Source organism: Hetaerina americana, unplaced genomic scaffold (assembly GCF_022747635.1).
Source record: "Hetaerina americana unplaced genomic scaffold, ioHetAmer1.1.p SCAF_52, whole genome shotgun sequence".
NCBI classification, from domain to species: Eukaryota; Metazoa; Arthropoda; class Insecta; order Odonata; family Calopterygidae; genus Hetaerina; species Hetaerina americana.
Genome location: NW_027287117.1, coordinates 3,185,211 through 3,212,930, shown reverse-complemented (window position 1 = coordinate 3,212,930; position 27,720 = coordinate 3,185,211). Strand labels below are relative to the sequence as shown.

General features: G+C 38.7%; 1 protein-coding gene across 1 annotated transcript in view; it reads left to right on the top strand.

Annotated features, from left to right (window-relative positions):
- Nucleotides 1-27,720, top strand: part of LOC139694676 (SMC5-SMC6 complex localization factor protein 1-like) — a 47,286-nt gene that overhangs the window by 13,032 nt on the left and 6,534 nt on the right. Inside the window, exons 6-11 of the mRNA XM_071593173.1 lie at nucleotides 2,907-3,069; nucleotides 8,622-8,742; nucleotides 11,368-11,510; nucleotides 16,062-16,142; nucleotides 20,262-20,322; nucleotides 23,052-23,270. Coding sequence (XP_071449274.1) covers nucleotides 2,907-3,069; nucleotides 8,622-8,742; nucleotides 11,368-11,510; nucleotides 16,062-16,142; nucleotides 20,262-20,322; nucleotides 23,052-23,270 — 788 coding nt within the window. The remainder of the gene's footprint in view (nucleotides 1-2,906; nucleotides 3,070-8,621; nucleotides 8,743-11,367; nucleotides 11,511-16,061; nucleotides 16,143-20,261; nucleotides 20,323-23,051; nucleotides 23,271-27,720) is intronic.

Genomic DNA, 27,720 nt, shown 5'->3' with positions numbered 1-27,720 from the left:
TGTCCATTTCACCTTCTCCATTCTTCTCCACACCCACATTTCAAAAGCCTCCAGTCTACGTCTATCCTCCTGCTTCAATGACCACGTTTCCGCGCCGTACATAGCTACGCTCCATATCAAAGTTTTTACGAGTCTTTTCTTAACATCCTTACTCAAAGTCCCTGTCATCAACTCCCTCCTCCTTGTGAAAGCCTCTTTGCCTAGCGCAATTCTTCTCCTTACGTCCCTACTACTTTGACCGTGTTGGTCCAAAACACTACCGAGATACGTAAACTGTTCTACCTGCTCTAGCTTTTGCCCTCCTATTTTAATGTTAAGCTTGGCCTTTTTCTTTCTAGAAAATCGCATAACCTTTGTTTTATTAATATTGATTCTCATCCCATACCTGTCGCACTGAATTTCCAATTCACTAAGCAATGCTTGCAGCCCCTTGGCTGACTGACAAACTAAAGCTTGGTCATCAGCAAACCTAACTGATTTTACGAATTCCCCGCCCACTTTCATTCCTACCTCGAGTTCTTCCCATGCCTCTTTGATCATTTCTTCTGCGTACAGGTTGAACAGCAACGGTGATAATGGGCAACCCTGCCTTACACCCCTTCCTAACACTGCCCATCCTGACTCCCCGTTTCCCACCCTCACCTGAGCAGTCTGAGACATGTACAGGTTGCGGATTATATATATGTATATATATATATATATATACATATATATACATATATATATATACATATATATATATATATATATATATACATATATATATATACATATATATATATATATATACATATTTATATATATACATATATATATATATATATACATATACATATATATATATATATATATATATATATATATATATATATATATATATATATATATATATATATATATATATATATATATATGATGCCACTTGTACTCATTCTGCACAAGAATATGATGTAATGCATTGAAACCAGTCGGAAATGAATTAGTGCCAATCAACTGACTTCCTCAGTTACAAGCTGCTTTGATTCTTATTGCCATCACTTCCCATGCCTCTAAATATTTCCATAGCTTGAAATAGCTGGCATAACTTTCCATAGGTTAAAAAGTACAGGTGATCCTGGACCACTGTGTCTTTACCCCTTGCTTAAGACTGCCCATCTTCACTCTTTATCCACTACCCATACCTATATAGTAATTATAATAATACCAATGATTTTAGTTGGCTCCTGGTTTTGAGGTTCACATTTGTAGAATAAGTCATGTGAATATAGCACACATTACATAAAGAGTCAGATTAATATAAACACATAGTTTACAAATAAATGGATTCAGTGTTGGAGATAAGTTTACTGTTCAGGAGATGTGTAAATAGTTTAAATTTATACTGTGAGAAGTTAGAGACTTTCTTTGCATCCCTTGGTAAGCCATTAAAAAGTTTCACGCCTAAATAGTTGGAGACGTGCAAGTGTTTTGATAAATCACCTATCCTTGCAGTCTACTCCTCTCCTCTGCAGTACATTTATTTATCAAATGAAATTTATTTTGTTAAATGCGTAATTGAAATCAATATAGCAAGCAAATACAGCCTGGCTTTATGATATATTACTTTCTATGATAGACTTCATTATCACGTATTCCAATCCCCTGTCCAAACCAAAACATCCTCTTAAGTAATTATTCCCAGTCTTCTTCTTACATTTTTTCAAATGATAAGTGCTATCTTTGCTCTAGCAGGACCAAAATATTTTTAGAAAATAGGTTTTTTGTAGCTACTGCAAGGAATTAAGAAGGAGTCTTATTAAAAGACCACTTGAATTATGAGCGATGGGTGAAGACCAATATTTGGTTGGCCCGAAATGGACAGCCAGCATTGGCACAAATCAGGGAGATAATCATTGGCCATCATTCACCCAATTTCAGCAAAATATCCAGTTTCCATTCAATCATTCCTGGTGACATATATGATGGCTAAACATTAGTCCACAGATTCAGGAAAATTTACAAGTCTCATTCTCTGGAGAGAGTGAAATTTCTTTTGGTATTCACGTTACATTTTGGTCCAGGTAAAAGTAGAGTGATTAATGATTAGTTACCTATGGACCATTTCGAGGAACCTTAATATAATTAAAACTGGGTACAGTTACACAGAAAAATTTGGTTTCAAAACTTCTGGGATGTTTTTGTATGTTCAGTTCATGTTCCCTGAATGTTCTCAATGACATTTAGCCAAAAAAAGGTTAAAAACGTGTTCAGATCCAAACACTGAACAGTGGAATGTTTTCATGTTGCTTGGAGCATTTTGTTCTTTTGTGTCTAGGCTTCTCTTTACTTCAAACGAATATCATGATGCCCTCACTGTAAAGGCTTCTGCAAAGTGTAATGATTTAAGAGCCAAGTCTTCCAGGATTTCTTCTGCATGGATCCATTTTTCAGGACAACAATATCGCTGGCATTGCAGTTGGCATCTTCCTGTCAGAAGTGGTGGATGCTTATTTTTGCCCATCTTATGTAAGCCTTAGGCTTGGGCGGGACTTAGACGGCTTACTTAAGTCTGAGGCTCTTTTCCCTGTTGCTACTGTTGGCCTTCTTGGCTATTTCCATGGCTTGACAAATGAGTCGTGGGGAATAGCAGCTTTGAACAGTTTAGCTTCTTCAAAGTTGATATTTTGTGTTTGACCTATCCTGGTGTGCTCTAAACAGGAGGCTGATGGGCATAGTTGTCCATTCTTCCTCGTCAGAGGTAGACTTAAATGAGACTGACAAAAATAAGCATCTGCCACTTCTGACCTGAAGACACCAACTAAAATGACGGCAAAAATGGTGTCCTACAAAAATGGACCAACTCAAAAAATCTCAGAAGATTTGGATCTTCATTCTTCATTCGCTTATTCTAGGAAATCTTTTTGCAGATCAGAGGAGGCTCAAAGGCATCCCTTGGCCCGTCCTATCATAAGCCGGTTGCTTTGGCCTTATGATCTGGGAAATCCTTCTGCGATGATAGTCAAGATGGTTGTAAACATGTATGCAGTTTGCCTTAGAAATGATCTCTTGGAAGTTGTTTCTCAGATAGAGGTAATATTTTTTATATTTATTGAAATTTAATATGAATGCATTCCAAGCAAAAGACCCATTTAAATATGTATTATTATTACAGGTCGGCGAGTAAATGAATTGTTGTGTCATTTCGTAGCCGGTGTCCATCCAAAACGTACTTAAACTGGTATGATACCAAATATTAACTACAGGTCGTCTTTCAGGAATGATATCAGAATCCATGTCAGCCACAACTTTTGGCAGGTCCTGTTTGCAATCAGTAAAACCCCTTATTTACACTTTTATAAGGACCCCTGAAAAGAGTATAAAATGCAAGAAAATTCAAATAGCTAGGAAAGGCGAATTTTCACTTTTACATGCTTAGTTGCTGAAGTCAATGTCTTCAGTATCACCTTCACAAATGTAATCAAATGGTGTCTCTTCATAACAATGGAAAATGCCAGGTGACTCAGAAAAGTATCAATTTGATTATATAAGGTTTGTATAATAAGTATCAGGAAAGGTTTAGGAAAAATATGTTTCAGATATGGTTACAGTGCCTCAAGACTCTTCCAAGTACGTCCTTTGAGTACTGACAGTCTTTTACCAGTGGCTTTGCCACGACTTGAAGGTTTCCGGGGTGGCAGATTCTGGAAGGTCCTCAAGGGTATGCGTGCAAGCTTCTTTGATGGCAATTAGCATCCCCATGGTGGTGTCCTTTGAGGGAGGATTGCATTTTTATGGGGAATAGCAAATAGTCTGCTGGTGCCAAGTTGGGACCATCTGGGAATCGTCGGGATGCTGTTGCAGAATGTCTTCGAAAGCAGACTCTGTCCTTGGTTGTCCATGGAGACCTTTGGGACGAGTTCAGCGCAGATCTTTTGCATTGCCAAATTTTCACTAATAATAGTGTGCACTGTCATCAATGCCAATACGATCTGCAGTCATGCGCCCATTTAACAGATTGTCTGAATTCGGCGCTTCTCACACACGTTGCTGTTGGCTCTTGATGTTGACAGCCATCCAGCGCAGGGCTCATCCTCCGCACCCTCTTAGCCATCTTCGAAGAGCCTGTGCCAATTACAAATTGCAGTATGTGACATGCTTTGATCCTTGAGCACGTGGCAGATCATGCCCAAGTCTCTGCACCCAATTTCCCCAGTCGAACAAAAAAATTTATGGGCGTACCTATGTTCAATCGTTCGTCTCATTTTGCATTTGCACCAAGTCACTCGGCAGGGGTCCACAAATCTACAAACACAATCTAGCCTGAACAAACATCCACAGGCGATTTGTGCTTGCTGAAGGACAGCCCTCCCACCACCTACTTGCTTCTAACGAGCTGGGACGTACAGTCACGTCAGGAAAATATGGTTCCCAATACTTTTTGTGCAAACCTTGTATTATGGCTAGGCACAATTTAGGAAGATTATTATCAATTCGCGCAGTCTGCTGGAAGTGGATGCAGACTCAGATCCCTATTTAGTAATTATAAAGTCTAGCTTTTGATTCAAAAAGATAAAACACGCGAGGCAGTTTACGAAATGGAATGTAGAAGTATCAACTGGAATGGCAAGCAGGCTTTGGAGAAAATCTTGAGTGAGGAAAGGGAATAGGGTACTTAGAGGAAAAATGGGTACGTATAAAAAAAAAGGAATATCAAAGGAGCAATACTAAAGGAACTGTAAATAGGAAAAGGACAAGGAAACAAACTATGGGTTGCAAATTAAATTATTAGAAAGATAGATGAGGGAAGGGAACAGACAAATATAAACACTCAGCAAAAAAAGCATGGTTGGAAATGCAGTTCAAGTATATGTAAAGTCTACTGGAAAAGGGTGAAATTGTTGCATTATACAGGAAGTTTAAAACCGTATCAGAAAGTAAGAAGGAAAAATTGTTATAAATAATTAGACAAGTCAGGAAATATATATTAGTTGAACCAGAAGAAATCCAAGAGAGGCGGAAGAAATATGTAGAGGAACTCTTTGGTGAAGAAATAAGAGCAGTCAGATCAAACAGAGAATTGATGTAGATGAAGATATCTTAGGTTCAGGCTTACTCGATGGTGAGATAGGTAGGGAATTGAAATCAACTAAGGCTGTGGAAGTAGACAACAATCCTATGGAACTACTTAAAGGTTTAGGAAAATGTGGGAGTAATAGTTTTTATGAACTAATTCGTTGTAATTATGTGAAAAGAAATTGGCTGGAAGACTGGAAGTCAGATCAGTGTCAGTCCCTATTCCAAAAAAGGAAAAGGCTTCAATATGTGTGGACTACAGAATGGTGTCTGATTTTGCATGCAGCTAAAGTGGTTCTTGGAATCATCAGTAGAAGAATGGAGAGCAAGGGAAATCATTACGTAGAGGATGATCGTTTTGGTTTCACAAAGGGAAGAGGCACGTATGATGCTGCCACTGCAGTAATGAGACCACTAATAGAGAGGAACAAAGAATGCAATCTGGATGTGTATGTCTGTTTCGAAGATTTTAAAAAAGCCATTCGATTAAGTGAATAGGTAGAATTAATTATATGTTATGGAAAATTCTCAGTCTGCTCAAAAACGTCTCAGGCTGCTCAGGTACGAGTAGGGGATGGAGAGTATAGATAGGCATGTTAGGAAGAGCAGTAAGACAGGAGTAGTCAATATCGCCTGTACTTTTCAGTACACAGGGTCCGTAAATTAAGTATCGGGACCGGTTCCAAAAATCAAAATTTATTGCAGTTATCATTACAATTACTAAATAATCTTCCAAATACATTCCTCCTGCATTGAAACACTTAGTTCGACACGTCTGCCCCTCGTCAAAAGACAGCTGGAAGTCTGTTTCTGGAATACTCTTTGAGAGCCTTTGTCATCGCCGCTTGAACCGCCTTGATGGAGTCTAACCGATATCCTTTGAGTTCCTTTTGAGCTATCCTTTGAGGTAATAATGTTGTCGAGAAAATATTCATCTTTCTGGATGCAGTCCAACATTTCTTGTGAAATTTCCACCCGTGACAGTTTTTGTTCCTCGTTCAAGACTTTCAGCGCCAGCTTCGCGCACACTTTACTCATCGCAAGATCCTCTGTTACAATGGCGTGGATGGTTCCGACTGAAAGGCCAGTCTCCTCACTGATAAGAGCGATGGTTAAACGCCTGTCAGAGTCTAAAACTTTTTTCACTTTCACCCCCTTTTGCATCGGTGTGAGTGGTCGTCAGGCATCCGACGCAGTGCTTGTCTTTGACAAGCTCCCAGCCTTCCTAAACATTTTGTGCCACTCAAAACCTCTTGTGTGGCTTAAGGCATCATCCCCATAAGCCTGTGTAATGAGTTAAAGGGTCTCCGACGTGGATTTCCAGAGTTACGCAAAACTTTGTATTGTAGCATTGCTCGATGGTGCGGCCCATGCTGGTGCAACGACACCACAAACAATCACGCGTCACTAAAAATTTGCCTACTGTCTCAACGCATGCTCGGATGCGACTGAACTAAAGTGCACCTGAGTGGTGGGGGACCCATCCACCGAGCCGACCAGTCGGACCCCCATCCCCCGCTTTGTTGAGGCTACAGCCAACCAGTCACAATACTAATTGTACCAACCCTGTATATCTGGAGGAAATGTTTAAAGATGTATTTGAGGAGCTAGAAGAAGGAATGAGAAACAGTAGGGAATGTATGGAGTCAGCAAGGTTTCCTGATGGCCAAACATTAGTTGGCCCATCAGCAAAGGGTTTTCAAACATTTCTGAGCACTTGGGGAAGATCAGGGCGATAGGTTTGTAATGTGAATACATGAAAGTAAAACTAAGTTGCTGTGGTTTTCAAGAAAGAGGATGGTTACTTTAAATGTTAAAATGGGAGTGCAGCAACTTAAGCAGGTGGAACAATATGTCTCAGAAGTGTCTGAGACCGCAATGGTCAAAGTTATAGCAACACAAGGATAAGAATTGTGTTAGGCAAAGAAGCTTTCACGAGGAGGAGGAAACTGATGCCAGGGATGTTGAGTAAAGATCTTAAGAAAAGACTTGTCAAAACCTACATCTGGAGCGTGGTTTTGTACAGAATGGAAACAGGGTCATTGCATCAGGATGATATGCACAGATCGGAGGCTTTTGAAATGTGGGTGTGGAGAATAATGGAGAAGGTAAAGGGTACCTAAAGGAAAACAAATGAGGAAGTGCTAAGCTTGGTGGGGGAGGAGAGGGGATTTTTGGAGAAATTTATTTAGTTTAAAACATCATACACATACACCCTAGACTACCACCTTGACGTGGTGGAAGGGCTTGCGCGTTCCGATGACCCCTAGAGCTGTGCTGGCGGGAGTAATAATAATTGCTCCTGGTAGGGTCACCCATGCCAGATAGGTGGAAGGTTAGGAGCCAGACGAAAGGTAGTCCACGCAGCGTCTGTTCCTCAGTGAGGCGGCTGCAATGGCGTCTGACCCCAGTGGGGCGGCCAATAAGTGATGGTGTTACGTTAAAAACACTATTGAGGAAGGCCATGAGGAACCACCTCAATTATCATTCCCAAGATAAATATGATGGTCACTAAAGAGATTTTGAGTCCTGACAACCACGGGGCTCGGCCCAAGCAGCCGTGTGTTGTGCCCGGCAGCGGGTAAGGCAAGGCTTACATGGTCGTCATCCCACGAAACCCTTGCAAGGGAAAACCAGCAGCAGCAGGACAGAAGATGCAGGAGAAGATGACCAGACTAGTTAGAATAATAACAGGGAATGTTAGGACAATGTTCAGGGCAGGTAAACAGGAGAATATTAAGCAAGAGATGGGAAGGGGAAAAGTAGATATTTTAGGTCTATGCAAGGTGAGATGGAAGGATAGCGGGGATTACTATAGTGATAATTGGCCGGATAGAATAATATACAGCGGCGGGGCGAGAGCCAACGATGGGTTGCCATGGTATTAAATAAATTCGTCTATAAATTGAGTGAGAGCGCGAGAAGAACAACTCACTGTCACTGAAAGATGGAGTCAGCCATGTCTCAGAGAGAGCTATAATATCAAATTTGGATAGCTCATGGTCGTGGGAGTTGCACGTTGATATTTTGTTGTGCATGCTCTGGACATTTTGGTAATACATGCTTAAGGAAGAGCCTTAGGGGCCAGGAAATCCAAAGGAGGCAGGGAAAATGGATGAAGGGCATATTGCATATTGATTGGCAGTGGGATGTTGAAGACTGTTATATAGGGGAGAGCGTTGGGCAAACGAGGAAGGGGCAGAAATAGATAGGGATGTTGGACGGGATGAAGGGAAGAAGGAAGTATGCATAATTGAAGAGAGGCCTGTTGTAAGTTTGAATGTCTAGTTTTGTTTAGTTATACGAGGCAAGGGAATTGTCGCTGTACTTTTTGGTAGCTTGTGTTCATCAAAAACCTACTGTAGATTACCAATAATAGTATTAAGAGTAGTTTATGCAAACGGGAGGATTAATTTTATACTTTTATTTACCAAATTATTTAGCTTAATTTTAGGAAGTATACTTATTGGGAAAATGAATTCATTGTTGGAGTTTGTGGTGTTTATTTGCTTTAGCTTATTGTGTCATGACTTTATGCATGCATTAAAAATTTGTTTCTTCTTCCTCAGCGGCTTGTTAACTTCATTGCCCTGACTCTGCCTTCTAGTCCACTGGATGGAGGGGATGGATATCCCCCAGATTCACATCAAAGAAGAGTTTTTGCACAACATGTTGCTATGGCGCTAATTGGTGAGTTGACTCGGTCCTACATCTAAGATCAGTTTTGCTTTAATCACCACTGTCACTTTTGCCTTAGAACTTAGATACATATGTTGAGTGAATCACTTACATTTTTATCTCAATTCTCTGCTCACATTTAATGATATTTCTTAAATCCAGTAAAATCCAAAAACCCAGGAATTTCCTTCCCCATAATGAGTGGACACCCTATCTGTGCTGTACTTAAGACATGAACAATTCTGTGAACAGCCTGTGTATTTAATGATATCCATTACTTGTCTTGAGAAATTCTCATCGAAACGCCTTCCAAATACATATCAGATCAGTGCGGAATATCTTTGAAAAATAATGTCATTCAGAATATGACCTTTTTCCCTGATTCCAAGTTTACTTAAAATCTTCCCTTCATTCAGCACACCACGTATGAGGGCATGGTGAAAACTTTATTTAATGGTGAATTAATTTTTTAATTAGTCCCCCCTTAAGCTCATACTTTTTTCCTAAATGTATAAATGTTATCCCTGAATTGAATTTCTGGAACATTTGCTGAGTACCCATCCACAGCTGCTATCACCTCTTCATTTGATCCTAATCATTGTCTGACTGCAAATTTTTTAAGATTAAAGAATAGTCGGAAGTCCAAGGTAACCAAATCTGGTGAATACGGTGAATCTCCTAGCACACTGTATTTAGATTCCCTAGTTTCCCCATTGCTCTGGCACCTTTGTGGGCTGTTGAATCATTCCGATACGAGGGTTGCTATTTATATTCTGAGCCTTGACAACACTTAAGTGCTTTAGTTGCCATCTAACGTTTACATCTAAAGTTTGGCCTTTTTAATGCTATATTTCTGCAGATCATTTTGTCATTTGATCATAACTTGTGTTGTTTACAGTGATTGGAAAAATTTTGCCTCAGCAAAAAAATGGAGTTACTCGTGAACACTTTCGTGCGATGATTTTTTTACGACTTTCGCCATGGAATTATCAAGACAGGAGTGGATTGATCAACTTACTTCCACTTTTGGCGATGAAGCCCCATCCTTTGCCACTGTGAGACGCTGGTATAACGAATCCCATCATTGCCACCGTTCCCTCAGCAATGAAAGTCGTGAAGTTGGTCCAAAATCAGTTGTTGTTCCAGAAAAAATTGGTGCTTTGCAAGAACAAGTGAGAGAAGATCGTCATGTGACTTATCGTGAGATCGAGGCATCCTTGGGGATTAGTATGACGAGCATCAACAAGATATCACATGAACATTTAGCTGTGTGAAAAATTAGTTCATGTTGGATCCCGCATAATTTGACAAAAGCTCAAAAAGATGCTCGTGTCAATTGGTGCAAAGAAATGCTCAAGAAATATAATCACGGCACATCAAAAGCTGTGTAAAACATCTAAACTGGTGACGAAAATTGGATCTGTGCGTACGAGCCCGAAACAAAAGAGCAATCCACTGCATGGGCCTTCCAAGGCAAGCCAAATCCGACAAAAGTGATTCGTTCACAAAGCACATCAAAGCAAATGATTGCCTGTTTCTGCGGAATAACTGGACACGTGGCAAGTGTAGAGTAACGTAGAACTGTGAATTATGAATGAATGGTAAGTACATGAGCATTTGTTTGCCAGGAGTGCTTGGTGAAATGTTGAAAATGAATTGGCAATGAAGGATCACTTTTCATCATGGCAATGTAAAGCTCTCACAGATGGGCTGAGACGACTACCTATCTGACTGGCCAAAACATTGGATTGATGGTACAGCCCTGATTTAGCACCAAATGACTTCTTTTTATTCTGGTTTATCAAGAAAAAATTGCATTCCCATTTATCAAGAAAAAATTGCACTGAAAAAACAGCACCTGAAGAAGCCATTGATGCATGCATTCAAAAACCATTTGTTGGGGGTACTTTAATCAGAGGGGAAAAAGTGCTATGGAAATTGGTTTGAGCGCATGCAAAAGTGTATTGATTATCATGGAGAATACTTCGGAGAACAATGAAGCCATTTTCAGCGATGAATTACTGTCTTTTCATTATTAGGTTGAAAATACAGGTATAAATAGCAACTCTTAAAAACCTATCCTGATGAACCTATCTTGGAAGTGTTTTGGACCAAAATGGTCCCAGGTATGTTAGGCAAAGAAGCTTTCTTAAGGAGGAAGAAATTCTCGACAGAAATGTTGAGTAAGGATGTTAAAAAAGGGTTGTCAAAATTTTGATATGGAGCATAGTTTTGCATGGTGCGAAAACATAAGACCACAGCATGCCAGGAATTATATCATATTTTCTCCTCCCCAAGTTTTTTGGTTCACCAAATATTTTGAAGGGATAATTACTCAAATTTTGTATCAAATAAATGTTTAGCATCATATAATTACAGCACAGTGAAAATAGGGCATGGCATTGTGTTTATCAAGTTAACATTGAAATTTTGCAATTTTGCCATTCTGCCATTTTGCCAAAAAAGACACTTTTTAATGATTTTTCTCTACTTCTGCTTCATGAAAATGATTACCGCATGAGGTGTTGTCTCTGTACCTTGTGTGCTAGACCAAAAATGTTATTGTATAATGTTTTTCCAACAGGACTTGTCGAAGGACAGTAAGGATTGTGTTCTATTCTATTCTGAAAACTTTAGATTCTGGTGTCGCTGAGGGAACAGTTGACAGGGCACTTTCAAGCCTATCTCCCGATTGGTTGAGATTAATTGTCAACAGCAAGATTCACAGCCACCGCTCGAGTCAATCCTGTGGAGATTTGCCCCTGAATGTTGCCCAGCTTGTGAGTGCAATGTGGAACCCAGTTTATATTTTTCACATGAATCATTGCTCCAAAATTATTATTTCAATGATGCATCCTTTAATTTGACAATGATTTAGTAGCCCAGTTAGGAAGTGCAACTGTTTAGTAGTTGTTTGCTGTGAGCCGGCAAATAGTTCGGTTTATCTTCTGTGCTATTGAATATTAATTTATTGTATTTTGATGTAAATACTGCTGCATTGCTAAAGGTGTTCTTAATATAAGGCCATATTTATGCATGGAAATATGGGTAGTTATATACCATGATTGTAAGAGGGTCCTCATAGTTCTGCAGTTTTAATTAGATATTAACATGCTCATTCTATGATGGGAGAATAGAGGTGCAACTCCATTTAGTTAATATTATGAAATATATGTACAGGGTTCGTCCGGAAAATAAGTGTACTGAGCTCAGGAAAAAAAAATTATTACACTTTTACATATCTTAAGCTAATATTCCTCAAAATAGGACCCTTGTGAGTCGATACACTTGTTCCAGCGGCGTTCCCATTCCTGGAACGCTCCCGCGAAGGCATCATCGGGAACCTCTCGAAGACTCGTCGTCGACCTCTTCTCTGCCCTCCACGAACATCTTGTGCCACCGAAAGATCATGTTTCTGGACATGGCTGACTCCCCGTAAGCCTGGTTAATCATACCGACAGTTTCGGTAGATGATTTCCCAAGCTTTACCGCAAATTTGATGGAATAACGCTGCTCCAAAAACTTCGGCATCGCGTTCTGTGACGTGGGTCGAAGCGTGGAGGTTCACGTTAACAGAGCTCCTCACTACACCACAGCTGAGAGCCGACTGCCTTTTTCAGCGTCGCTTGCCAACATACCCCCCTCCAATCGCAGCCCGTCAGAGCGGTGCTGGGCGCGCCTGGAGCGGCGCGCCCAGCCCAGGAGTCAGTACACTTATTTTCCGGAAGAACCCTGTATACTACACTGTCCTATAAATATGCAAACTGAGGCCATAAAAACTTTTGGTAAATTTAGTCTACATTGATTTTGCCCCCTTCTTCAGAGTACTCTCCATTTGTTGATATGCACTAATTCCATCTTCTTTTCCACTGTGTAAAGCACCCTTGGAAGTCCTCGGCAGTCAGGCTTCCTCATTAGATTTCTCGTCGTTTTTTGCTTTATTGTGCCCACATCTTCCCAGTGATGTCCCCTCATTACATTTTTGCATTTTGGGAATAAGAAAAAGTCGCAGGGATCAAGGTCTGGCAAATGCTGAGGATGAGAAAGGATAGTGATTGAATTTTTTTGCCAGAAACTGACAAACAATCAATGTTGAATGTGCAGGTGCATTGTCATGGTGAAGGATCCATCCATCACATTAGGTTAAAATAGCAAGCCCTGTTGATTTTCCTAAAGTCAGTTCATCAGCTACCATTCGGACAGTTTTTTGACGATCGGTAAGGACAAGGGACTGCACATGATCAGTGTTGTCGTCAACACAAGTGGTTGAAGGTCGTCCTGGCCTTGCAACAAAAGTGGCCTCTTGTCAGCCATTTTAAAATGTTTAATCCACTTGAAAATGGATGTTTTCTCCTGAGCATTATCACTGTAAACAGCTGTCAACATTTCAGTAATTTCTTGATAACTAATGCCGCACTTCACGAAAAATTTGATATTGAGTCATTGCTCCATGATTTCGTCAATTACCATATTCGACAAACAGTAAAAATAAGGACAACAGAAACTAACATAACTGGAACCACATGCACAGCTCAACGATCCGCCAAGCACAGATGGCTCATTGGGTCTCAGGCAACTCATGCCACTAGTGAGATATAGTCCCACTAGTGGCATGAGTTGCCTGCAGAACTACTGAAAGATTTAGGAAAATGTGAGAGGAAAAGTCTATGTAGACAGATTCGTAATATCTATGAGGAAGGAATCTGGTCGGAAGACTTGGTGAGATCAGTTTTAGTTCCTATTCCGAAAAAGGTAAAGGCTACATCATGTAAGGACTACAGGGCAATAAGTTTGATATCCCATGCAGCTTAAGTTGTTCTCAGGATTATAAACAAAAGGATAGAGAGTAGAGCAAATTATTACTTAGGGGATGATCAGTTTGGGTTTAGGAAGGGGAGAGGTACGCATGATGCCATTGCAGTGATGAGATTATTAATCGAGAGGAATATAGAACACAACCAGGAGGTATTTGCCTGTTTCGTAGATTTCAAAAAAGCGTTTGATAGAGTGAATTGGGAAAAACTAATGAGAATATTGCAGAAAATAGGAATAGATTGGAGGGAAAGGAGGCTAATCCGCAACCTGTACATGTTTCACACTGCTCAGGTGCGAGTGGGGAACGGGGAGTGAGGATGGGCAGTGTTAGGAAGAGGTGTAAGGCAGGGTTGCCCATTGTCACCGTTGCTGTTCAACCTGTATGCAGAGGATATGATCAAAGAGGCATGGGAAGAACTGGCGGTAGGAATGAAAGTGGGCGGGGAATTCGTAAAATCAGTTAGGTTTGCAGACGACCAAGCTTTAGTTTGTCAGTCAGCCAAGGGGCTGCAAGCATTGCTGAGTGAATTGGAAAGTTAGTGCGACATGGAATCAGAAACAACATTAATAAAACAAAGGTTATGCGATTTTCTAGAAAGAAAAAAGCCAAGCTAAATATTAAAATAGGAGGGCAAAAACTAGAGCACGTAGAACAGTTTACGTATCGTGGAAGTGTTTTGGATTAACACGGCCAAAGTAGTAGTGACGTAAGGCGAAGAATTGCGCTAGGAAAAGAGCTTACTGAATATATCCTTGAATTTTAATCCAAAATAAACATTAAATATTACCAAAAATAAACATTTAAAAATATTATAATGGCCACAAGAGTTATAACCACTGCCTCTATTAATTTAATCAAAATAATTTCATATGTGGGTTTTTGTACACTTCTTGGAGAAATCTACACCTTTCCTTTGTTAAAATATGCCTTTCAACAATGTACGTGTGTCTCCTTGATTGATGTTACTGTACCTTTCTCACTTCTGATGATATAAAATACTTAGCTCACACCATTATGATAATATGCCCACTAGCATATTAAAACAGACATCACTATAAATACACGTTGAAGATTTGCCGTGAAAAAACAAAATAGAGCATTCCTATTTTTTGTAATTATTCCTTTTTCACTGTGATTTGATCATGCTATCTGAGAAAGTATCTCTTTTCTAATATGTTTTTGGATATTTCACCTTTGGATTGTCTAGCCATCTAGGGACAAATTTAAATTTTGGTCTTTCATGGAACATTCAAAAGAGGTGACTAAGACTTACTCAGTGCATTAATTTTTTGTATGATTTGGGGCCGTAACATGAAAGAATGGCCATGCTAGCTTGGAGAACATGCTGTCAAGGAACCTGAGTTGAATTTGCATTGTGAAATGACCTCAGTCATCTGTTCAGTTTAAAAGACCAATTGCAGATACTCAGAAAAATGAAAATTTCTAGGGTTGATGAAAAATATACAGGGTCTGTCCCGAAAGTGGTAGGACTGAGTCGATTAAAAAAGATTCATTGCCAGACTTGATACATTCGCTCTAAAGTCTTCAAAGTGGCACCCTTGTGCGTCCAAACACCACTGCCAGGGAGTTTTCTATGCATCGTATGCCTTCTAGAAGGTGGCGCTCGGAATGCTGCTAAGTTCCCTCATCACGGTCTGTTATAATACTTCCTCCCGGCGGTGTTGACACTCTTAACAAGTCGATACACATCATTTTAGGGATGCCTAGATCACCAGAAATTTTAATAAGAATCTGCAATCCCTGTCTAACAAAGAATCACTGTTGCAAGAATGTCACAACTTTTTGAGGTCGAAGGGCGTCCTCCTGAATGTTCGGCGTCTTCAACATCTTCTCCAACCTCCCAAAACAGCTTGTGCCACTCAAAAACATCTGATCCACTTCATGGAGTTGTAACCATAAGCTTCCTTGAGCATACTGCATGAGTCTGTTTCCCTGTTTGCCCAGTTTCACGCCAAATTTGATGGTGTAGCGCTGTTCCAACGGCCAGTTCATAACAGAGCATAATGAGGTCTCATGGTAGAAGTTTCACAAACAAACGATCGGCACTCCACGAAGGCTGGGAGCCAACGAGGCCTTTCCTGGGACTCCCCTCCCTATGGCCCAGCCAGAGAATCCACCCCCCACCCTTCCGTCTATCCAGGAAGAAATAAGTCGTAATACCTTAGGGACTGACCTTGTACAGTGAAGAAATGAATCTTGAGAGTTAAATTTTCAAATGTTGTGTGAGTGCCTTCTTATTTTCCACTGTAATAAAATTCATTGTGTTCGTACTTATCCTTATGAATCTTAATTAAAAGAACAGAATGCCCAAACCTTGTGAAAACTCTCTATTGCTGATTTTTCAGCTGAAATTTTTGGTTTAATTTGGCTAGAAGATTTCAAATTCAAGTCACGTAAAATTTGGCCGTAATTTATCACTTTCAATAGAATGCTTGTAGAACTGAAAAATATCCATGTTGTTTATTCATGATTGGATGTGTGTTATTATTTTCAGGCCAAAGTGATAATTCAGGGAGTATTTTGGGGAGATGAAGCTGACTGCAGTTTTGACTCAAGTATATGCTCAGAAGATGAGGTGAATAATTTATATTAAACTTTTTTATGTTTGAATTTAATTTATCCCTTAAACACAGGAACACACTTAAGTTACACATATTGTAGGAAAAACCAAGGGATAATATTTAACATAAATATTTTAATGGGTTCAGAGATATTTACCTTTCATGGCTAATTCCTATGAAGGACTTTAAGTGTCAAAGTTTTATTGAATTTATAATTTTGGTATTATTTCAATAATCTGTTCTTGGGATAGTTGTAGGAATGTTCTTTATTTTATGGATCTCTAAATATACAAGGAAAAAAATGATGAATCATCCTCAGGAAAAATGTTTACAAAAATTACTCCCTATGTGCTACTTCATCAGAATTAATTAATTAGCATGGTGACAGCAGAGAAGCCAAGTTCAGCAGTGGATGCAGTCTGCTGTGCTGCATTTGTTGTGCTAGAAATAGCTATCATATACTCAGGGCTGTGTTCTTGGCAGTTTTTATGTCCTTATATACCTAGAAACTTCAGCAGGACAGTAGGAGGTGATTTAATTGGGTTTTTGGGTGATCAAACAATGTTTAATTGCTAATAGCCAGGCAGCCAAGAGATGGAAGTGGAGTACTTCACAGGATCACTGCAAAAAATATGGACTAACTATTAACCACATGAAAACCAAAGTGGTGAGTATTTCAAGAAGTAGAAATGCCGAGTTAAAATTTAAAGTGGTGTCTCTGTGTCTTCGTGTAGGATATGGACGACAATTTGAGATTACCCGGCGAGTCGAGCAACTGCTTTGCAGGTAACTGGGGCCTTGATTTAGATGAGTGTTGGGAAAATATTGGAAAATAAGAAGGCCAGTCCAACAATGCTCTGATTTTAACCCCTGATTTTAATAAAGACAAGAACAACTTAATACAAACTTAAACCACACAAATTGTCCTTCCACCAGAGAGGCCCAGCCCAAATGTGACACCCTGTTGCAAGTCCCTGACGGCCTCTCCTCCAACCTGGTAGCTTCAGCCATCCGTAATCATCATCAAGATGTATAATAAAGGAGTAGGTGACTCGGGCATGGGTCAAGGGTCCAGATCCGTCACCATTGTCATGGGCAACCACTCACTCCACTTGCATCATCATATGATGCGTAATGACTGGGTAGGGGACTCTGGCATTAGTAAATGGTCCAAAGTTCACCAGCCTCGGTCGTCACGGTCGCTGAGAGAACACCCACTCCACCCACACCATCTTATGACGGTTGCCCTAACACAACAGTAGGATGGATTAAACTGGAGCATGTGGAGAAGTTCAAGTATTTTGGAGGAAAATGGATGTATTTGCCATGGAGAGAAATGGGTGCAGTAGCAAGGGGTTAAGCATTGAGGAAGGGAGTTAATGATGAGTGAAGAAATTATAGGCTTAGGAAAAATTAATAAAGCAAATATGGAGTCCATACTAAAAAGAATGACTCGTACTTTTCCACAGATTTTATTGCACGGTACAATGCGTTTCTCCGACTTGCGGCATCATCAGGTACAAATTTGCGAAACAGACAGAGCAAGCATATATACCCTCAGGACAGAGTGGGGGTGGGGAGGGTTGGAAGGATTTGAGAGAGGTGGGGGCTCGCAGGTGCGTTGATGGATTGTTTTGACCATTTCCAGGCTAATTTCTCGGAGAGGAGTGGGGAGGGGTATGGGAATAATTGCTCATTACAAAGTGTCGTGTTGGGGTTCACCAAGTGCCTTCTAATCTCTAATTGCTCGAGAGCGTCCATTTTTAATCCTTTTGGGAGTGTGTGTAATATCTCTGGGACAAAGTCACTGCTGAGGTCGAATTCTAGTAAATGCTTGGCGAAGAGAGAGTTGTTATTCTGATTTTTGTGACACCTAGCGTGTTCCTTGACTCGTAACTTGATATTCCTGCCGGTCTGACCGACATAAACGCTGTTGCAATCCTCGCATTTCACTTTATAAATGCCTGATTTGAGAAGGCAATCCTGGGTGTCTTTTCCATTGGCTAGAAGTTTGGAGAGGGTTATGGGTGGGTAGAAGGCTGCTTTGAGTGAGGTGGGTAGGCAGTTGGAAATCCTATATGAAAGATCTCCCAGAAATGGGATCGAGCACCGCTTAAAATCTTTAAATACTGCGGACTGTGATACGAAAATGCTTTTTATGGCCATTGCTTATTGCAAATATGGAGTGTTAATGCGAGTGAGGAGAGAAGAAGTTGATGATCGAAATCCAAATGAGTTTAAAAAAAGCAGGTGGAGGAAATATTGAGAGTTGGTGGAAATTAAACCCTCTTAGTGCTGCGTTCTACCAGTAGTCCTAGCAAAAGGTGCAGAGGGTAGTTTAATCAAATGTATCATCTGATGTAAAAAAATATTTTGAAGTAATTTTTAAAGAAATCCATGTGAGGGTTTTTTATTGTATAGTAACTGAATTAGGTAACAGTTAGGAATAAATTTTACATTGAGTCAGATAAAAATTGTAATTTTTTGTCTGCTAAACAGGAACAATTTCTTGAAAGAATAAAAATGTAATTTAACGAAACAATAGTAATATGTTTTTCGTTACATTTTCTTTTGGAAACCTTATTCTTACCTAAAAAATTAACCAAAAAGACATGGAAAAAATAATAAATAATAAAGACTTTCTTTTTGAGTTGCATAACTTTCTGTCTTCCTCTGCAAAGTCACATTTTGTAGAAAAGTCTGTATTTATAGGCTTTGTCGGATGGTTCATCTAGCATCCATAGCTAACCAAACAAATGCCATGGACACCTTTTTTACAAGGTATGTGCATTGTTTGGGACCTTTTTCTCTCCTGGCCATGTATTCTGCTACAAACTACACAATTCCAAATTTTTTTACCTTGAAGTTGCTCCAGTCCGTCATTTGATTTACAAACACAAGGAGATAAGTAACACAAACAGATTTGTTGTTCAGTAGGATTTCATTGAGAAAAGACCACTCAGCGAAAGAAACAAGCATACCATTAGAATGAGCTTCCTTGTATTTAAACAGTTGAGCGTAAAAATTACAGTAAGATTTATATCTAACGAGAAGTATTTGAAATAGAAAATAAAAATGAACGCATTAATTAAAGCAGATATGTCATATTTATGATTAAAGAAACAGTGCACAATATGCAATAAAAATTCAATAAATTATAGCGAAATTGGCAATAGCTTATGCTGATATATTGGTCCGCCGCACTTTTGGCCCGAGAAGCAAAAGCCGAAAGATCGGTCTGCCGTACTAAGAGGGTTAAAAGGCCATTAATAGAAGGAGGAAGTTAAGTGGGGAAGAAGGAAGTGAAGGCGGCTTTTATAGATGGCATGAAAGCTGGTGGAATGTATGATGACTGAGGAAAGAAATAATATAGGAGAAATAGAAGTTCATATAACACATATTACATGCATGTGTGATAGTTGTTAGAGATTGGCCAAAACCTACATATGCACCTTTAAAAGGCAGCAAACCTTTGATGATTGAATATGGAAAGTCTATACAATAATAGGGGAAGTGATTACCATGGTCATTTTCAGTGAACTAATATAAATACTGCTTATTATCCTTGTTGAAAAATAATTCACTTCATAATAACCTAAATGGGTTAATAGTATTATTTACTGAAATTTTTATGCTTTGAGAATTATTTTTCTGTGATTCCACTCACTCTGCAAAAGGGTATCAAAACTAATAGTTAGTGGAATCACCATAGAATGAATCAAGTCCAGAAATGTAATAGTATGCAGTCATTTGATTAACAAAATGTTTAATGATTGCAATGAATAAAAATACTCTAAAATATTTTGATTTATTTTATGCTTGATGTGTAAAGCAAAATGATTGGTGTAATTCCCTAAAAGTAAGACGGACACTACATGATTTGTTACTTTTTGCAGCCATTAAGAATGAATTTCTATCAGCTCATCTACTATTTTGTATGTAACCAGTCGTCAGTTAATTTATAAATTCCTATGCTAATATGTAAAGAGGATTATTCTAATGTACAAGTATTTCAACATTTTCAAATTCCATGGGAAATAATTTATGATATGCTTGCACATCAGTTCAAGTGTTACGTCCTGGTTTTCATGAAATATAGTATTTCATCTCATATGAGATCATACCCTTTGCAGGAAGAACCCACTACGAGCAGGAGAGGAAGAAGAAAATGCGGAGTAAAAAGAAATGCCAAAGGTAAGATTATTTTCCATAGCAGTAGCAACAATTACGTAGTAAATCCTATTATTTTAATTCATTCAACCATGGTCTGGCAGCTTGTGCCATCTCACAGGAGGGTATATTTAACACTAAGATCATAAGTCATTTGAAAAGTTTGAAAGATGACATCTCCTCGTTCAGTGTGAATTGTTTTCCCCTGCGCCATGTTTTCAAGTTTGAAAATTTAATAAAGTCACTCATCTGTTGACTACGCTGGATGTTGTAATATTTAGAATTTTAATTCCATAATTTTTTAAATGGGTCGAGGAAGGGGCAGGAATAGAGTTGGCCCGTAAGAAGGGATGAAGGGAGATAGGAAGCATGCTGAATCGAAGAGGGGCTTAATGTACATCTAAGCCAGGTTGTATTTTGTGGGAAAGGCAAGAGAATTACCATTGTGTAGCCTGTGCCCATCCAAAACCTACCTTAACTAGTAGAGTAGCAATTATAATAATAATTACAAGACTGGTAAATTTTGGAAAAAATGATAGGTAGGTCTTCATTTATTTTGGAGGACAGATAAAACGTTAACGCACCAGATAAGGCTGGCTCTCCAAAGAATAATAATTTTAAAAATAAAACGTTGCCTGGGATTGAGTCATTAACGTTTAGTTCGAGAAGTGCATACATACAGCCATTTCTCTCATTTTGTTCAAGATGCAACTGTGGAGTGGCAAGAAAATAAATTGTTTTTAGCGATTGGCTGGCAAATTCTGGCTGCATTTGAAAATGCAATGCAATGCCACACTGAATATTTCTACCATGTGTTGATGTAGACATCTGCAAATTCACTGCTCCATATTCTCCAGTGGCAGAGTTCATATCAAACAGACACCTCTTTCTAAAAAACAGCCCATATTTGTTTAATGGATGCATTTTACTATAATTACTATTGGTTGCCGATGAAGTTGCATGTGAAAAGTGTGATGAGATTCTCAGAGATATCGCTTACACTTATGATGGTAGAGTATAGATTTAGGAAGAGCTTCATCAATTCTTACTCTTCTTTGACAGCAGATGCAGGCACAGGTCATATTTTAGTTTTCATGAAGTTGTATGAAATTCATGAGGGTAAAAAATTTAATACATGTAGATGCTTTGACTGTTATGAAAATAGAGGAAGACAGACGGCAGTTTTTTTAGCCTATTAAGTGTCACGGATCACCAACAGGAAAATGGGAAGATCGTTTGAGTGTAGAAATCAGAGGGGTATTAGTGTTACCCCGTGCGGACTAACCATTATGTAGATTCTGCCAATCTGTTTCCAGTGCCTCAAAATTTTAATAAAATTACAATGGTGAAGATAATGAAGTGCTGTGAAACTTTGATATACTTTTCAAAAAATTTAAGTTTTAAATGTGCTTTCCCTTTATCGTTTCCCTCACATTCACTATGCCTTGGAATTCCATATTCTCTCTAAGGCGAGCAAGTATGGTGGAATCTCACGTTACGAGCATGTCACATTGTGAATAATTTGCATACATCTGTGTTGCCATATTATAAAAATATTTTGCCCAAAATTGACTTGCGTAGCTAGTGCAGAGAGGAATTCCCAGATTTGTTTCATCCTACTGCACTGTGTGTTAAGCACTCATTTTGTTAGCATCTTAGTTTTGCTAGCAATCACACATTTTTCAAAACTTTTGCGCTGACATTACATTTTATTGTTTTGTGCAAAGTTTTAATTTCGGCATAGTTTTAAAAATGTCCCATAGGAAAAATCCACAAGAAGACATCCTTAAAAGAATATCATATAACAGTAGAAATGAAAAGAAAAATCATTGAAAAGGGAGTATAAGTTGTGAGTGTGGCTGATCTATCATGCCCATGCAATGAGTCAACATCAACGATTGGCACTATCCTCAAGGCCAAAATGAAGGAGATAAATGCTTGAAAGGGAGTGACAAGAATGTCTACGCTGCGGTTATGTATGCTCAACAATGTTGAAAGGCTACTTCTCATGTTAATAAATGAAAAGCAATGGCCATGTGACAGTGCTAATGAGAATATCATTTGTGAGAAGGGGCAAGTGATTTTTTCCAGTCATTCAGAAGATGCCAGGGCCATCAACAGCTGAAGAAGTATTAAAGGGAAACATTGTGTTGTTCAAGAAGTGTTAGAGAGAACCATAATCCATGGCATTGCGGGGCATGGTAAAGCAGTAAGCTCAATGGCAGCAGAGAACTTAATTGGTGACTTCAAGAAACTCAAGGTTACATACCGCAAAAGGTTTTCGATCGTGACCAGTCAGTTGTCCTCTGGAATAAGATGCCAAAGGGAACCCATACGTGCACATGTAACAGCAAGGAGAATGTGTTGTGTTGCCACAAGTCAAAGAAAGCCTTTCTTACACTGCCATTCTGCTCAAATGCCAGCAGCAATTTGAAAAATAAATCCCGGCTTTTTCAGAAACTCCACTAGTCTTCAAGAAGTGTGAAGAGGCTAAAGAAGAAGGGCAGGCTAAATGTGATGTGGAAGTCATGCGATTTCACGTATATCATATATATTCATTTATATGATGACCATATTTTCCACTTATTTCAGTTGTCCATGTTATTTTGTTAATCTCTGCTTCATCATGCCTCCATTAGCACATTGAATAACATCGAGGGTTCAATGCATGCATGAATTTCAAACTAAAGAGCTTGTCAAGGTGCCGTAATTTGTCTTTGCCATCTATGGCATCCTTTCTTTATCTGCTTCAGGTGAGACTCAGTTGCATATCCTCGCTCGTGCTGGGAAGAGTGAAAAGCTGTCCCAGGCTCTGGAAAAAGGTGGTAACCTCATTAACGTAGCAGATTATGCCGGGTGGACTCCAGTGCATGAAGCAGTTACTCATGGCCAACTGGAATGTGTTAGGGTGTTATGCCAATACAAGCCCAGAGGGGAACAGCGCCAGAAGAAACAACGTCATAGGATTTCAGGTAAATTAGAAAAGAGTAATCATTTCTTCGTTAACTAAGGTGCTCATAGTACTGTATTTCCCGGGCCATAAAATGCACTATTTTTTTACTCCAAAATGTGCTCTAAATCTAGCTTGCATCTAATGGTCTGAGGATATTAAGGGTATGACCTCATTCTATTAGTCTCGGACCGATTTGCTGGGAACAAACTTACTATTAAGTATTCTTTCCTTAATCAGGCCTAGAAAATGGTTGTCTTGATCACAAATTGCGATAATAGTACTGTTTTGAGTCAGCAGTAAGCAACGGTTTTAATATTTTGTCGAAAGTACTTCCTTAAAAATTCCCTATTAAATCGCAAATATGTGCAGTGTGGCAGGTTTAGTTACGCTTCCCCTGTGGTGCTGCTGCGAAATGTATGTACGTAGCACTTTCGGGGATGTCGCCCCTCTGCTCAGACATTGTCTCTCTTGTCGTAAACTCAAAGTCAACAGGCACTCAAGCATAAGTGGTAATATAGTGCCATGTTATTTAACACTGACATTGTTTATATGAGAAATTATTAATATCATTGGCAAGATTTTCATGAATTTTTCCTGAATAATTGCACATTTTCTATGTTCATTCACATTTTGGATGGATAAAATATTTTTGTGGCAAAATTTCGAATGATTAATGGCACACAAAGAGGCAATATTTCTGGACTGAGATTTTTCAAAATTCATGAAAATGTATCAGTCTCTACGTACTTCATCACCACGATACTTTCATGTCCATATCAGATTTCCTGACCATAAAGTAATTTGAGTAGTGAATATGATTTGTACATTCTGAATGCGTGCAGTTATGCTCCATAACTCTGATGGCATAATGATTAAACAGAAGGCTGCAAGTGCTCTGATTACTGCAGTGTAATTCAAAATAAGCCGGGTTTTTTCGATGCCTGTTAAAATTCTGAGAAATAGAATATTTGAATTTGTAAGCGGCACAGAAAGCAAAAATCAAAACTGCAACATTGTATTAAAATATACCTATTTGTCTTGAACCTACCAAGCGTAATTAAGTGAATATCATATCCATACAGGGGTGGCAATAATATAGAACAAAAAGTTTGGAAGAAGACTATTAAACATAGAGCAAGAGAATAATAGAATATTATTGGTAGAAGTAAAAGGTGAACCAATGAATGCAGTGTATGATTAGGTAGGGGATATAATTTCAGATGTTCTTGGAAGGAAACATTTGATAGTGATTGGAATTTGAACATAGGCTACTATAGTTTACGAACTAGAAATGTCTGAGGATGAGCTAGATTTGAAAGAAATTATGATTATCTGTGTAGTGTATCAACATTAATAAAGGAACTAGGTTGGTAACTTGTGGAATAAAAGTTAAAATATACATTACTGTATTATCCAGTGTAGAGGATGCACATATGATGTTTTTAAGGAAAAAAATGTCTACATTTTTCATGAATTTCGAAAATGATTAAATTTGTATTTATTAATGTCTATAACAATATAACTAGGGAGTTAGTTGGTACCTTTCAATGCCAATTTCAAAACCCAGAAATTCATCTCCAGAGATAAATGAAGAATCATGTGAAGACTCTTCTTCAGAAAGTGTCCTCATATAAGAAATCACCCTCCATGCCATCAAGCATGTTTGAACGAGGCGTGGTATTTAAATAACTGGACTGGTGCTGCAAAACATTTTATTGATCGCCATTTACATTAGAAAGTTTATCACCTTCAGTGTACTCTCCTTGCTGATCCCTTCAACTCTCCGTACAAATTTTCCGTTGTTTAAAGAGATGCCGTGAGTCCACTTCTGTCAGATTGTTAAGGACTGTAGTTCTTCACTTTTGCTTTGACCACTTTCACACTCTCAAATCTCATTCCCTTAAGCTCCAATTTGACCATAGGGAATGAAAAAAATCCAGAGGGGACCAGGTCAGGTGGGTGGTGCCGTATTTTGCAAAGAACGCTTTCACACAGACCAGGCAGAATGGGCTGACATGGCATTGTCCTCGTGAAGTATCCAGGAATTGCTTCTCCACAAATCGGGTCTTCGTCTCCTCACTCATTCACGTAAGGCAGTCAGAACATCGACGTAATTATTTTGATTGACTATCTGGTCTTCAGGGACCCAGTGAATGGAGATAATTTTGCGCTTGTCCAAAAAAAAACAATTATCATTGCTTTCAATAGTGATTTGCTCATTTTTGCTTTTTTTTTTGCCATGGTGAGTTTGGGCTCTTCCAATGCACCGATTGGTGCTATGTTTCAGGATCATAGGTAAAAAACCACAATTCATCACAGGTAATCACTCTAACAATTCTTGATCATTCTTAATGCTACAATTTACAATTACAATGCTTCTCTTGTATGGGACCCTCATGAAGAAGGTCATATTAAAAAACTGGAAAAGGTTGCCCGATATGTACTGGGGAAGCATGGGAGGATGGAGAGTGTGTCTGACATGCTAGAAACGCTGGGCTGGGAACCTCTAGAAACTAGAAGGAAAGTAAGCAGACTTTGTGGAATGTTCCGAATTCTGAAGGGGAGAAAGCTTGGGCAGATCTCAGGAAAGAGGCGGGGAACCCAAATTTTATAGGCAGAAATGATCACAAATTTAAGGTAAAATGCCGGGCACAGAGAACAAATAAAAAAAATTTTCTTTTCTAAATAGAACAATTGTTGAGTGGAACACCTTACCTGCAAAAATATTCGAGCCCTTTCCTGACAGAGTGTATACTTTTAAGAATAGATGTAAGGCATATATGTAATAATTTGATTGATGTGTGGTGTATGGTATTATATGTAATAGCTTAATTTTTTTTTAATTTATCTTTTTGTTTCTTGCTAATTAATGGTTGTAAATGGGATGGGGATTCACTTGTTTTGTTAAAGAGATTTGTGTTTTGAAGTCTAGTTTTATGTATTATCTTTTGCAATTATTTGGGACTTGTGTGCCACCTGACAATGTCTATTAGCACATGTGTATTTTTAATAATAACAATTTCAAAGTGTAAAAATCATCTGCCTTGACCGAGATTTCGACCCATATCCCTCAATGTTCGGCCAAATGCTTTAGCCGGTCAAGCATCTGAGGCATCCCCTTACTCTCCATAATTTTGGGGGCTTTTGAGTAACAAGACGTTGCGTTGAAATACCACTGTTGTTTGAATTCATGTGCTATGTGCCTAAGTCCATGAGGTTAAAGCCAACATTTTAAACATAAAGGTGTTAACCTTAGAGCCCCCAAAATTCCTGAGTCAGAGGATGCCTTGGTAGCTTGCTATTGACTAACACACTCGGTTGGACATCAAGGGATCCAGGTTCAAATCCCAGTCAAGGTGAATGCTTTTTACTGTTTGAAATTTCTGCAATTTAATGCATATTAGCCAATGACTGCATTAAAAGTTACTTTGCGACATTCCCAAATTTCTTTTAATTATCAATGTTGTTTAAAAGGTCAGCACAAATGTTCATCTTTGATTCCTTTTGCTCTGGAGTGAGAAGTTAGGCATGTGTTGAATAACTCATTTAAAAGATCAAATTCATTGGTTCACCATTTACTTCTACTAATAATATCCTGTCAATCACCTGCTCCAAGTTTACTTTACTGCTTTCTACCTTTTTGCTCAATACTATTGCCATCCCTGACCGATTCTCTTCATACCCACTGAATATGACTCTATAACTATCGCTCCAGGGATACCGACCATCCTTCCATCTCACATCACACAGCTCTAACATATCCTTATTTCCCCTCCCTATCTCCGGCTATATATTTTCTAATTTACTTAGCCTCAGCGTCTTCCTAACATTCCAATATCTTATTCTAACTGGTATGGTCGTCTTCTGTCTTTTCTTCCACTTTGCAAGGATTTCATGTAATGACAAAAGGGAGGTCTTGCCTCTCTTGCTGTAAGGGATACCACATCCCAGTTAAAATGCTAATACCAAATTTGTCCTATTGTCCTAATATCTTATTCTTACTGATATGGTCGTCTTCTGTCTTTTCTTCCACTTTGCAAGGATTTCATGTAATGACAAAAGGGAGGTCTTGCCTCTCTTGCTGTAAGGGATACCACATCCCAGTTAAAATGCTAATACCAAATTTTTCCTATTGTCTTAAACCTGCCCTATTGCAGTAAGAACCTCTTGATTGTGCATATAGTCTAACCTTTATAAGTCAAATATCCTCAGGGTTGAAAAGATGCTTGGGGTTATACAAATTTCATTTGGAAGAAAATGTACATGTCACAGATTATTTAAGTTCATTACATTTTTATTTATATTTTTATTTTAAAGTTTTCATTTAAGCTGAACATTTGCTTCGACCAAGTTTCTGTCTTCAATTAAGTTTCCATTTATGTTGTGTTGTAAAATTGTCGATACTTTTTTCCAAAATATGTGCTTCAAATGCTTATTTATACCTTGCTCCATTGCTTTCCACTTGAATC